Source organism: Talpa occidentalis, unplaced genomic scaffold, assembly GCF_014898055.3.
Source record: "Talpa occidentalis isolate TD23 unplaced genomic scaffold, MPIMG_talOcc4v2.1 talOcc4.5, whole genome shotgun sequence".
Taxonomy (NCBI): Eukaryota; Metazoa; Chordata; class Mammalia; order Eulipotyphla; family Talpidae; genus Talpa; species Talpa occidentalis.
Genome location: NW_023604861.1, coordinates 96,592,887 through 96,607,112, shown reverse-complemented (window position 1 = coordinate 96,607,112; position 14,226 = coordinate 96,592,887). Strand labels below are relative to the sequence as shown.

General features: G+C 51.9%; 1 protein-coding gene and 1 non-coding gene across 2 annotated transcripts; both read left to right on the top strand.

Moving 5' to 3' along the window:
• The first annotated feature begins 2,618 nt into the window (after positions 1-2,618).
• Positions 2,619-13,610, top strand: NT5DC4 (5'-nucleotidase domain containing 4). The gene is given in 18 exon segments (XM_054687751.1): positions 2,619-2,710; positions 3,147-3,220; positions 3,309-3,386; positions 3,389-3,425; positions 3,519-3,614; positions 3,815-3,924; positions 4,034-4,091; positions 4,430-4,490; positions 4,714-4,782; positions 5,043-5,126; positions 5,437-5,469; positions 6,171-6,278; positions 6,486-6,552; positions 6,668-6,838; positions 7,907-7,958; positions 8,334-8,394; positions 9,453-9,653; positions 13,557-13,610. Coding segments are annotated over 18 exon segments (1,506 nt in total).
• LOC119259979 (U6 spliceosomal RNA) lies at positions 11,595-11,701 on the top strand. Its single transcript, XR_005128626.1, has one exon. It is a non-coding gene; the product is annotated as a U6 spliceosomal RNA (small nuclear RNA).
• Positions 13,611-14,226: the final 616 nt, after the last annotated feature.

Genomic DNA, 14,226 nt, shown 5'->3' with positions numbered 1-14,226 from the left:
AATCTCCATGGGCCTGCCTCATGGCTTATCACAAGGTCTTGCGCACAGTGAAAAGCAAAAGATTCAATTTTAAGAGTTTACTTATTGTTACTGTTACGAATCTGCTCTTCCTGGTGGCCTCAAGAGCATCTCGCCACCTTCAGGAAGGCACAGGATTGTGTGGGCCACTGAATGCCTACAAGGGTGCCAGTGGCACAGGGCTCAGGGCCAAGAGGGCCTTGTGATAGCCCATGGTCCTTCCTGCCTGATATCCAAGGGCCCTGAGATCTGGACACGCAGCTGTCTCATGGGATGGCCACAGAGACTGGCCAGCTGAAGACCTTGTGGGAATGCGGCCACCTCAGCATACAGCAGCGTGAAAGTGCTGGTTCCCCAGCCGTGCCAGTGAAAGTAACACTGGGATCCATCAAGAAGAGACGCCCCTCTCAACTACCAGCCTGACTGGGTGTAGACCCTGCATTGCTCAGTCAGCCCTGGGAGGTGGCTGGAAGTGTACTTGGAGAAGTGAGCTGAGAAATTAGCTGAAGTGATTGAAGGTAAGTAAGTATTGTTGGACGGCTTCCTTGTGCTCAGGTGGAAGGGGAGCTTGGGAAGACATCAATTTAATTATAGGGAAAGCAAGTTACAATTTTGCATACTTGCCATGTTAATTCCCAATGGGAGGGCTTAGGAGCTTTCCAGTGACTTCTCCTAACCAGGTATTCTGTTTTCTTCTTTACTTTTGACTGAGAGAGGAACTGTGTCATATGGGAAGGAGGCTTAAAGGGATCCCATGAGAGAGCAGAAAGCACAGAATCAAAGGTAAAATGTCTCCAGAAATCTCCCTGATTTCTGAAACTTGATGATCCTTTGACAGTGTCAGTAAAGGCTGCCATATATATAGGCTGTCCATCCATCCATCCATCCATCCAATGCAGCCTCCATACTCTTTTTTTTTTTTTTAAGATTTATTTATTTATTTATTTATTTATACAAGCACTGGGTATAGCCAGAAGCGCGGGAGGGTGAGAGAATTCACCAGAGCCAGAGTGGGGAGCAGAGCAGGCAGAAGGACCGAAGTACACTGCTGAGGGGAGCAGCGGGAGGCAGGAGAAGTCTGCGTGCCATGTGGGACCCTCCTCCGGTGGCCGGGATGCAGCTGGGGATCGAACCGGCGCTGCAGAGGTTGCGGGCAGCCTCGCAACCCAGCGCTCAACCGCTGCGCCACCGGGGAGGCCTGCAGCCTCCATAGTCTTGCCTCACCATCCTTATAGACATTGCCAAGGAGGGAATTAGTCCATTGACATGCTTTTTTTCCCCCAAATAAATTTTATCCCTGTAAATTGCCTGACTGCATTGAGTTTAGCTACTTTAGAGAAAATTTTTCTAAAATGGATTGTTAACATTTTTTTTTTACAATATGATGTGTCACATCACCTGGGTCTTTCCGGATGATCCAGTTCACTGCCCTGCATGCCAAGCACAGTATTTTTTTTTTTTTAAAGATTAATTTTTATTTATTTATACAAGCACTGGGTACAGTCAGAAGCACAGGAGGGTGAGAGAATTCACCAGAGCCAGAGCAGGGAGCACAACAGGCAGAAGGACCGAAGTACACTGCTGAGGGGAGCAGCAGGCAGCAGGAGAGGTCTGCGCGCCATGTGGGACCCTCCTTCAGTGGCCGGGGAGCAGCCGGGGATCGAACCGGCACTGCAGAGGCTGCGGGCAGCTTCGCAACCCAGCGCTCAACTGCTGCGCCACCAGGGAGGCCCCAAAGCACAGTATTTTATTGTAGAACAAGTGGCGTGGCCCTCAGGGGCTGTCCGTAGCTTCACCCTAAATGACCCCAGTTGCTCCGATTTTTGGTGCTTTGTCTTTTTTTTTTTTTTCCTGATTCTAAGAGCCTAGTCACTTGTTACTTTTAGAACTCTTGGACACACTTCTAACAATTTTTTTTTTAAAGATTCATTTATTTATACAAGAACTGGGGTACAGGCCAGATGAACGGGAGGGTGAGAGGATTCACCAGAGGCAGGCAGAGTGACTGAAATACACTGCTGAGGGGAGCAGCAGGCAAGCCAGGAGAGGTCTGCTGTGCCATGTGGGATTCTCACCAGTTGGCTGGGATCGAACCCGCCCTGCAGAGGCTGCGGACAGCTTTATAGTGCGGCACTCAATCACCTGCGCCACCAGGGAGGACCTAACAATTATTTCTTTAGATGGTTTTGGAGCGGGAAAGATGGTCACCAAGTATATAAAGCAAGAGTCTCCCAAGTTCTTTATTTATTGAAGACTGGTTTTCAAAGCACATGAGTTTCCTCTCTTTGTAACCTCATGTTTACTTCACCCTGGGTTCTCTGCTATACTCGAGGTGGCTGAGGTCCTTGGAGGCGTAAGGTGGCATAGTGTAACTGAATTGTTCTTCCCTGACCATTACTGCATTCTCTTGAAGGAGAGAGGGGATACCAGAGACTGTCCTGACTGACTCCTCCCTCAAAGGGGGAGGGGATGGAGGCCCCGGACCAGCTAGTCAGTGGTATCTAAAAGAAGTGTTTGAGGGAGAGGGGAACTCTGAGCTTCGCTGACAGTGTGCAGGTGACCAGGGAAGGGATCACTGCCGGCCCTGACTTCTGGTGGTGATGGCCAGTGTGGATGGGGAAGAGCCAAGGGAACCCCAAGGGCTGCCACGGGGCTTGGTCTCTCAAGTTCTAAAGCAGGATTGGAACCAGCGGTGAGACGGGCTATTGGGGTGTGGGTTGGGGGGAATCTCAGCTGTAAACCCCTCCTTTCCTGAATACCCCACATAACACAGCCCTGAGATGGCTCCTTTAAATATACAGATATCGTGACCCTCAAAATATGTGCCTGAACTGCAAGGCAGTTCCCTGCAGAAGGAAACCCCCCTGGCAGGGTATGAGCTCCTTCCCTTCCTTCTCACGATGGTCTCCCCCAACTCCTCATGCCTGACACCCACTTATGACAAAAGGCATCCTCTGAACTTGGACCATGACCCCCCTAAAGACAATTACACTTCCTGGCTCTCAGGGGGACCTAGAAACACTCCCTATATACACTCATACCCACATGCTTTGACACCCTCAGGCCTAACAAAACCTTGGGTCTTGGAGTTTGGTGTGCTGATCCCAACATCCTTCTCCCCTCCCCAGGATTTTTGTCAACCACAGCCTGGCCCTGGGGAAGATTCGCTGCTTTGGTTTCGACTTGGATTACACTCTGCCTGGTAGGGAGGAGGAAGCACAGGAAATTTGGGACAGGGCAGAACAGGAGGTGGGCAACCACCAGCCTGGGTCTTCTTGGGATCTCCACAGCGTACAAATCCCCGGCCTATGAGACGCTGGCCTTCGAGTTGCTGCTGGAACGCCTGGTGTGCATCGGGTACCCTCATGAGACCTGCGCTACACCTACGACCCTGCCTTCCCCACCAGGTGCACGGGTGGGGGAGCCCTCTCCTGGTGGGAGGGGGCTGTCACCGGCCATGGCCTTGGCACCCCCACCTGCAGCCTTTGCTCTCTCCCCAGGGGGCTGGTGTTTGACTCACTCTACGGGAACCTGCTGAAGGTGGATGCCCACGGGAATGTGTTGCTGGGAGTCCATGGCTTCTCTTTTCTCTCTGAGTAAGGGAGTAAGGGGGTGGGGTGGAGGGAAGAAGAGGCGAGTATACTCCTGGATACTGGAGGAGAGAAAGGAGGGAGGGGAGATAGGTTCACAGCAGAGGCTCACAAAGTCAGGTTGATAAAGGGGGTAGAGCAGGAAGGGTGGAGGAGGAAGGAGTGGCAGGGCCCGGCCCCTGGGCGGCGCTGGTGAGGGGTCACAGCGGCACCCAGCTTGCCTCCCTCTGCATAAGGAGCTTCTACCCCAGTAAGTTCATTCAGAGGGACCAGGTGCAGCGCTTCCGCTTCCTCAATACTCTCTTCAGCCTGCCAGGTGAGGGTTGGATGGGAGTGTGGGGAGGTCATTCTCTGGGGCCCAACTCGAGCCTGGGAGGCTGCTGCCTGGATCCCTGGCCAGTGACTGGCCTGCCTCTCCACCCCAGAAACTTATCTCTACGCCTGCCAGGTGGACCTCTTCTCTGGCTGCTCTCGCTACACCAAGTGCGTCCTCGGACCTGCCTGGCCGTGGGTGACCGATGGGATGTTATCACTGCCCAGGGGCCCAGCCTTGAAGTGGGCACCTGCCAGATGCAGAGGTCCCTCAAGAGGATTTGAGGGGTTATAGGAGCACAGCAAAAAGGCTTTCATTGCAGAGGGCCCCTAAGCCTGTCATCAGTGTCCTCTAGTGGTGACATTCAACACCCCTCCCTGAATGGCTAGGACATGAGTCCAGTGTCAGCCTCACTGAGACTGGAGGGGTCTCTCTGGTATAGGCTCTGGGGTGGTGGTCACCTCAGGTCCCCTAATTAGCCTCCCCTTCCTCTCTTGTTCTGTGCCAGCTGTGACACTGGCTATCAACATGGAAACCTCTTCATGTCTTTCCAAAGTCTGTACCAGGATGTAACAGAGTGGCCCAGGACCCCAGGACCCTTGATCCGTCCCTGCTTGACTCTCCTAAGCCAACTCCCAGGACTCCAGGTCCCATCAAGTTTCTGATTTTCTTCCCACTGAGGACTGTGACCTGGGCTCCCCCCAATCTTGGATCTAGGCTAGTGCATGGGCACACACACGTGTGCGCGCGCGCACACACACACACACACACACACACACACACACTCTGCCCTCCTTCCTCCTACAGGGTTGTCTCAAAGAGAAGACTCTTGAAGACCTAGAGAAATATGTGGAGAAGGATGTGAGTGTCCATAGACCCAGGGTCATGGCCAGGCCTATCCCTTTCTCCCCCTGTTCCCCAGGACAGTAGGACTGTTCCCCTTCCCTGACCTCCTTCCTAAAGATTTGTACAAGCTGACAGCCTGGCATTGCTCAGGACCTCCCTGCCTGATGGGGGGTGGGCTGGAGGCTGGCTCCCAGGAGGCTGAGGCCTGAAAGGGCCTCCCAGGACTTCTCTGGGGGGGACCACACCCACAGAATTCAATCCTATCTCTGTCCCAGGAGCAAATCCCCATCCTGCTGGGCAAAATGAAGAAGGTTGGGAAAGTGTTTCTGGCCACCAACAGCAGCTACAACTACACAGATGTGAGTGTTTATGGAGGGATGGGGCCCACAGCCTCTGTGCCCAGAGTCTTGCCTCCTTCCTGACTCCAGGGGAGACTGAGGCACTGCAGGAAACAGTGAAGGGGTGAGGTAGCTGCTACCCCCACCACTTGGTTGGCTGGTGTTTTGGGGTCCATTTTTCTTGTCTTTTAAGGTGAAATGAGCAGCTTCCCTACCATCTTATGCCTTGTTCTTAGTGTGTCCTGGGGTGAGGGGAGGTGAGAGCAGAAGCAGGCAATGGCCCCTGGGGGCCTGACCTTTGGGGGCCTGACCTTTGCCCTGTCCTTGCCAGGCTATCATGACCTACCTGTTTGGTGCCGCAGAGGTAAGTGCCATGTGCCTGCCTGGTTGGGTTATCCAAGATGAGGGAAGGCCAAGGTTTGCCATGGTCTGAAGGCCTCTGCCATGTCCAGGTCCCTCCTTGAGGAGGAATCTAGTGTGTGGAGGGGTCGGCTCACATGGGTGGGCCTCTGTCAAGCCTCCACAGTGGGTGGGAAGCCAGTGACTTCTGCCAGGAGGAGGAAATTATAGGGGTGGGGAACGGCTGCTAGAAAAGCATGAAAAGCATGACAAAGCAATCAGAGGTTTGGGGTGGGGCTCTGCAGGTGGAAGGGATGACATGAGGTTGTGCAGGCCCAGGGAGGGGAGTAGGGAACATGTCCTGCAACTCCAGTGTGACCAGGTGAGTTGATCACAGCTGTCCCATGTCTCCGGGTCTCTGACCGCATGGTGAGGCACTGTAGAGGTGATAAAAGAGTCCATGTGATGTCCCACACCAGCCTCCACAAACACAGGCAGAGAGCCAGCACCCTGGTGCCCTGGGTATGCGCCATCTCACTGGGAGGCAGACCAGGGCATGTGGACACTCGAGACTTGAGGGTCACACAAGCCCTGGCTGGGCTTGGGCTGGTGGCCCAGCTGGCCAGGGTGGAGTGGGGGTGGGTGACCCGGTTGAGGAAGGGGGAGCTGGGTGAGATTTTCGGGCTGAGTGCACATCTGCACACTCTCCCTACACCGGCCCAGCAGACGGAGGCCTCAGCCTGGCCTTGGAGGTCCTACTTTGACCTGATCATGGTGGACACGCAGAAGCCCCGCTTCTTTGCAGAGGGAACGGTGCTGAGACAGGTCAACATGGTAATGCTGAGGCCCCGTTCACCTTGACCTGTGGACCACAATGTGGGGAGGGAGTCTGCCTCTCATACTTGACCTGGGCTTTGCAGCTGTAGGCTGGGCTGGTTAGTCTGTCCCTGGGGGCAGAAACCCCTGGACTCCTTCAGGACAGCCTCCTTCCTCCCCTGTGTGCTGCCTTCCCTGAGCAGGTTGCCCCTCTGCCTTTCCCAGGACTCGGGCAAGCTCCGTGTGGGCACCTACACCGGGTCCCACCAGCACTGTGCCGTCTACTCTGGAGGTACCAGCTCCCTTGCCCCTCCCTGTCCTCTCCCTTGGCTGGGAGCCCATGTCCTGCACCTGCCCACCAGGACAGGAAGGGCTGTGAGTGAGCCTGCCCTTCCACGGTGGGGCAGGCTCCTCTGATGTGGTGTGTGAGCTGCTCGGGGTGCGGGGCAAGGACATCCTCTACATTGGAGACCACATCTTTGGGGACATCCTCAAATCCAAGAAGAAGCAGGGTTGGCGGACTTGCCTGGTGGTTCCTGAGCTGTCCCGGGAGCTGGGCATCTGGGCCCGGGAAAAGGGTGAGCCATGGTGGTCAGGAACTAGCAGGGTGGCACTGGATACCTGCTCATCTCCGCCTTTTACTCTGGGGGGTCATGAATGGCCATGACAATCCTGTCCACTTTGTGGTTTATGAGAGTGGATCTATTTTATACATGAGGAAATAGTGAGCCAGAGGGGTTAATCAGTTTTTCCAAAGTCACACAGCCTGAAGGGGCAGAGCCGAGACTCAAATCCCTGCCTCCTGACTTCAGGGACCCCTTGTGTTTTTGAGTCTTCCTTCCGCACCCTCCCTGAGGATTTTTATTTTTATTTATTTATTTTTTAAAAGATTTATTTATTTATTTATATAAGAATTGGGGTACAGGCTAGATGTGCAGGAGGGTGCAGAGACAGAGCGGGGAACAGAACAGGCAGACTGACGAAATACACTGCTGAGGGGAGCAGTGGGAGAGCCAGGAGAGCTTTGCTGCGCCATGTGGGAATCTGCCTTGCTGGCCCGGAATCAAACTGGCACTGCAGAGGCTGCGGACAGCTTCACAGCGCGGTGCTCAACCGCCTGCGCCACCAGGGGAGGCCCACCTCCCTGAGGATTTTTAGTCAGTGCAAGGCCCACTCCCCCACTTGAAATATTCTGGGATCAGGGATTGCTGAGAACCCAAACAGTTTGGGTTTAGCACAGGATTTTTTTTAAGATTTATTTTCATTTATTTATGCATACAAGAATTGGGGTATAGGCCAGAGGAACGGGGGCATGGGGAGGGAGGGGTAAGAGGATTCACCGGAGACAGATTGAGGACCAGAACAGGCAGATCTATTGAAATACACCATGACATGGTGTAGTTGGAGGCATTTGTAATGTGAATGTTATATCCTAAAATAGTTTATTCTTTGATAGGAAGGACTTATAAAGTGATTTGAAGGCATAGTGGACCGATCCTAAAGTGGGGGCCTATTGTACGTAGCTGTGGGGTGTGTGCAGTAGACACTTAGCCACCCCTGTCCTCCCTATAGGCTGAGATGGGCCCCGGGCAGACAAGTGTGGGAGGGCTGTCATTCATCCCTGCTGACTTCTGTCCTTGTTTCAGAGCAGATGGAGGAACTGAAAAGACTGGACACACATTTGGCTGATCTGTACCAGTGAGTTTGGGCCCCGGGGCCCTCCTGGGTGTGGGGAGGGGGTGGATGGTGTCAGCTACATGTAGACCTGGCAGCAAGGCCCTGGCCAGCATCATCAGGAAGTCAAGAGGATCCATTTCAGGCTGGGCTTCTCAAGTAAACTGGACTTTGGGGCCTCTCTGACCCCCGGGGACCACTTTCATTATTCCCCCAGGCCTTTCCTCTTAACCCACCCAGCATGGACACAAACTCCTATTGTCACACAGTGCACACATCCAGTTCAATGCTCCTACTGGGTGCCAGGCAGTGACTCCTGAATAGTGTGGGCGTGTAGGGAAAGAATGCCTGGAAGCTCAGTGCCTCTCTCCCTGGGTCATGTGGCCATTTTTGCACCAGGCACATGGATGGGAGCAGTTGTGGGCTGCAAGTCATCAACTCCACCAAGAGGGAGATTCAGGTAAGAGCTGGTGCCGAATGAGGAGGGGTGGAGAAGAGGGCTGTGCTTGGTTCCAGGTCTCCAGAGCCCAGTTATCTAGCTGGCTCACCCCAACCTGTGCAGCTCCACCTGTCCTTGTTAGCCATCGCCCTCTGCTGGCCCATGTTTCAAATGACAGCAGTGTGCTCAAGCAAGGGCTGAGCTCAGCCAACAGAGTGATTTGTGGAACTGGGTGTCTGTCCCTCAATTTCCACCATCAGCCCCCCTGGAGTAGTGCCTGTGTGAGCTGGATCCTCATAATACCAATTAGCCAATTGTTGTCAGTGTGAGGGATGAGCCAGACGAGGGGAATGAGAAGATGGGATTTAGGGCCAGTGAGCTTAGGGGTCTTGGGCAAAGAGAATTCCCTTGGGTCATCACAATTGGGAGAGTCCCAAGGGTCACTTGGCATCCCCAGGCTCTCGTGGGACAGTAACGAAGTATCTTTGTGGAGTCTTGCAGGGCATAAAACCCTTGCTCTCTATTTGTTCCTCCCACAATCCTCTGGGGGGGCTAGGTAAGGATTGCCACTCTTGTTTTAAGATGAGACTAAGGTTTAGAGAGGGGAAACAGCATGCTCTTGGTCACTGGTAGTCAATGTCTGCACCAGTTCTCTAGATTCTGAAAGAAGGGTGACGAGGTGGCCTGCTGGGGAGCCTGCTGGGGAGCAGGAAAGGGGCTGAACATGTGGGCCTCTGCAAAGCCTCTGTGGGAACATTGGAAGGTATATTATGCTGAGGGTTTAGTTTGGCACACTCACTCTCCAGGGCCAAGCAGGTGATTGGGAGGGAAGCAGGGAGTGGGGTTCATGGCAAAGAGGAGAGCTGCCCTCTTCCTAGAGCACTGTCTGGCATAACAGCTGCGTGCAGCTTCTGGGTACAAAGAATGCAGCTCCTTCCCTGTGTGGGCAAAGACCTCAATGCTCCCAGGTGACACAACCAGGGAGGCAGAGCTGGGTCTGGCCTCAGCAGGGTGGGCTTGCCCATGGGTGGTGCAGGGCCAGCTGGGATGGGATCTCAGTGTTCTGCCCCTTTGGACAGAGATTGTGTCAGGAGCTGGATCTGTGCTACAGCACTATGGGCAGCCTGTTCTGCTGCGGTTTCCGCCACACGCTCTTCTCCAGCCAGCTGAGGCACTACGCAGACCTCTACACGGCCACCTGCCTCAACTTCCTGCACTCCCTGCTCAGCTCCCTGTATCGGGGCGGCCCCAGAGCTGGTGCGTCCCTGCAAACCTCCCTGGTATCCCTGACCCTCCTGTCCAGAAACCCACTGTTCCCAGGCCTGCCAGGAACTTTTGACGTCACTTGACCTAGTCTCCTACCTCGTGACATAAGTGCATCAAATCCACTGCCAACAGTGCAGAGAGGAGCCAGTTATCTAGATAAGCGTCACTGCTGGGGAAGTTTCCCTCTTGCCCCACCCTAACTCCCGCTTTATACTGAAGCCACATCAATTTCATTTTTTCCTTAGTAGAAATGATGCAAGTTGTAGGAGGAAGGCCGATCAATGACCTCAGAGGAAGTAGCAGATGGTGCAGTAAATGCTCCAGCTGGTTCCCGTGGAAGAGCATGCTTTCCCATGCTCCCGGGCTGGGGACAGGCAAGTGGAGGTGGCGATGGTGGCACTGGATTAGCGGAAGCCACGGGACTGGCCAGTGCAGAGCCTCCCTGAGCATGTGCGTCAGTTGTCCCAGCAAAGTATCATTTTTTCCATTTTACGAGATGCAGACAGTCTGATATCAGTGACCTGGTCTGTAACTAGGTCTCTGGGGGCTCCCTGCCACTCTCAGCAGTCTTCCAGATGTTCGAGAGAAGAAGGACATATTCTGAGTGTCTGTTCTATTTCCTCCATTGGGCTGGGTGCTTTATTTTTTAATCATTGATTATACTTAATGCTTTATATAATCTGGCAAAGTAGGTTTTGTTATCCTCACTTTACCATTAGCAAAAGGAAGTGCAGAGAACCTAAGTAATTTGCTGTCGCAGGGCTAGAAAATGGCATCTGGGAGAGCTGGATTTGAACCCAGTGCTATTGAACTCCAGGGGACTGACTGACCCTCCCGTGCGCTGCAGCACTGCACAAGATGGGGCGCTGAGCGCTCACTGTGCAAGCTCGTCTCACTTTCAGATGAGCAGGACTAGTGCATTCCTGTTGGCAAAGCTGGGAGTGCAGCACGGCCATCCAGGTTGTTAGGCCAGACAGGTGAGGAAAAAGCACCTCTGAGCGCTAAGGTGAATCAGCTAAAGAAACCTGACCTTTGTCCAACCTTGCCGGCCTGGGATTTCTGAGCAAGTCCATCTGCTAGCTCTTTTTTTTTTAAAATGGCAACTCTTTTTTTTTTTTTTAAAGATTTATTTATTTGCTTATACAAGCACTGGGTACAGTCAGAAGTGCGGGAAGGTGAGAGAATTCACCAGAGCCAAAGCGGGGAGCAGAGCAGGCAGAAGGACCGAAGCACAGTGCTGAGGGGAGCAGCAGAGGGCAGGAGAGGTCTGTGCGCCATGTGGGACCCTCCTCTGGTGGGGAGCAGCCGGGGATCGAACCAGCACTGCAGAGGCTGCGGGCAGCTTCACAACCCAGCACTCAACCACTGCGCCACCAGGGAGGCCCCATCTGCTAGCTCTTTCTTTCTCCAGCTGCCCCTCGGGCGCCCTAGTCTGCAGCATCAGTGGGCGGAGAGCTGGTGGCTGTGGGTGGAGGTGGAGTGGGTGGGTGCTCCCACAAGGAGGATCCTCAGAAGGCCTCCCCCCACTGGAGCTGCTCCCCACACTCTGCATCCCTGCAGATGCCCCATGATTTAGCAGTGGGCCAGTGGTGATCCCACCTCCTGCCGCCTCTCCTGTGGCCAGAGGGTGAGTTGCCAGAGGTGACTGTGGCCTCTTCTCCTATGGGAGGAGCTCAGTGGCTTGGGGCTACTATAGGCTACTGCAGGGGTCCCCAGAAGAGGGGCATTTTTTGAGATTTGAGGGAGATTTTTGTCTTTAAGAGTAATCATTCCTGAGTATTTATGCAGCATTATACATCATTTTACTAAAATTTGTTTTTCTTTTTAGCTCTTCTATGTTATAGTTAGGATAATGAATGGATATTTTTTAAAAATTGAGAGACAGTAGTTATATTATCTATGAATTTCAGTTCAGGATAGAGGAAATTAAAATATGCATTTAAAAATGGGGATTGGTGCTCGCTTAGGCAGCACATATACTAAAATTGGAACGATACAGAGAAGATTAGCATGGCCCCTGTGCAAGGATGACACGCAAATTCGTGAAGCATTCCATATTTTTTAATCCAGTCAAAAAATGGACAGAAGAGCTAAAAAGAAACTTCTCTGAAGAGGAAATGCAAATGGCCAACACGCATATGAAAAAATGTTCAACATCACTTGTAATCAGGGAAATGCAAATCAAAACTACCATGAGATACCATCTTACACCAGTGAGAATGGCACATATTAAAAAAACTAGCAACAACATATGTTGGCGAGGATGTGGAGAAAAGGGAACTCTCCTGCACTATTGGTGGGAGTGCAAACTGGTCCAACCACCATGGAGAGCTGTGTGGAGATTTCTGGACCTACTAAACATAGAGCTTCCATATGATCCAGCAATTCCACTCCTAGGTATTTACCCAAAGGACACAGAAACATCAATTCCTAAGAACACCTGCACCTCTATGTTTATAGCAGCACTGTTTACAATAGCTAAGCTTTGGAAACCACCCAAATGTCCAAAAATAGATGACTGGATCAAGAAGATGTGGTACATATACACCATGGAATATTACTCAGCATTCAAAAAAGATAAACACATGCAATTTGCAGCAACATGGATGGTGCTGGAAGGGATCATGTTCAGCGAAATAAGCCAGAAAGAAAAAGAAAAATACCGGATGGTCTCACTCATAGCAGGAATATAGAAAACTTAAATAAGGGACCAGGAAAAAGAAAAACTATAAGAAAGTAAAAATCAAAATCAACAAACAACTATGAACCAGAGACACTCTATGGGGGGTGGGGGGCGGGGAAAGGAGGGATTGGGGTCAAAATAAGGGGGTCGCAATTGTATGGGGAATATAAAAATAAAATTTATATAAAAAAATGGGGATTGGTCTAATTGCCTGAGAGTCTCTGGCTGAGAAAGCCCAGACTCCCAGGGCCTCGACGTGGCACTGCCTGGCTGCTTTGGTACCCTGCACCCTCCAGAACACTTTCGCTCAATCCCCCCTCCGGGAGGTCGCAGGACACATGCTTTCCCACGCAGACTTCCTCTTCCAGGTGGTGTTTATTTTCATTTTTTAAGAATTATTTTATTTATTTATGTTCACAAGAGCTGGGGTATAGACCAGAGGTGTGGGGAATGGTGAGAGGATTCACCAGAGACAGAGTGGGGAACAGAACAGGCAGACTGACTGAAATGCACTGCTGAGGGGAGCAGCGGGCGAGTCAGGAGAGGTCTGCTGCTCCATGTGGGTAACTCCCTGGCCAGGGATGGAACTCGTGCTGCAGTGGCTACTGACACTGCTGATAGCTTCATGGTGTTGTCTAAACCCCTTGCACCACCAGAGAGGCCCCTCCAGGCAGTGTTTATAAATAAGGTTATGGGGACTCCAGTTTTGATCTTTGCACCTTGTGATGCCTGACCCCCTTGAAAGGAGATTCCAGCTTTACTGAGTGGCAGACTTGGCTCTTAGCCTGGCTCTGCAGCCCTGAACTCCCCGTGAAGTTTCCTGTTCCTACCCTGGCATTCCTGGAACTTGGCTTGTCAAATGTCCATCTCATCTCATAGGTCCCATGTGCTGGTGGTTGCAAGCTCAGTGTAGGTATTTCATTGGCACTTACAGTGCTTACTGTGCCCCACTGAGTACAAGCCAAATCCTAAGCCACTTTACTCCCGCCTAGGAGAAGCTCAGAACTCAAGTATATTAATAATCTTTCATCAGTGGTTTGCAACCTTTGTCCATCCAAGGCACAGAGGATGGCCACATTCCCAACAGTAGCTGTGGGTTCTCTGGGGAGGTGGAGGTTTGGTCCCAGTACCCCTCCTTTCCCTCCCAATTCACAGTTTCTACAGCTGGGTGGGAGTCCCTAGGTGACTGTTAGAGGTTAAGTCTCCATAACCGTCACTTTTTGTTTCTTGTAAGGTGGAGGCCAGAGAGCGCAAGGAGGACCAGGAGGGCTGCTTTGGGGCCGACTGAATCCTGGACGTGGGCTGGGATAGCTCCTCTTCTTGAGATATTTTTCAAATAGCAGGAAAAGCATGCAAGAGGACAAGGACAGCAGTATTCTAATCTTTGAAATGTAACAGATTTGGAGTCCAAAAATGCTTCTTTTAGGGAGGAGGAAAGACTATTGCTTTCATTCTAGAAGTCAGCCCACACAGCCTTTGAGTCATTTGCAAATGTAACGAGCAGAATGATTTTTCCCCAGTTCCTTGGAGCTGCATCACGTTCATGTCCAATTTTTAAATATTTCTGCTTAAAATATAGTATTCCTGTTCGCTTTTGTTTGCCAGTAGTGACAGTAATACCTGATTGGCGTCAGATGACTTTGTTCTGGGCCACAGTAAATGAGATAGCCCACACATCTTGGAACTGGTCACACACATGCAGTAAACACATAAAAAGCCACACTTGTGATTGAAAAATTTGAGTCTTTGTTTTGGAAGGAGCTGCTCTTCATGTTCATTGTTCTGGCGTCACTGATTTTTATTCACTCTTACAGTCGCCTTTTGTCTGTTGGTCTCATTGGCAGTAAGTAGAGACTTGGATGAATAGGTTCACATGTTGGAAGTGACAAAACAAACTCTTGAAG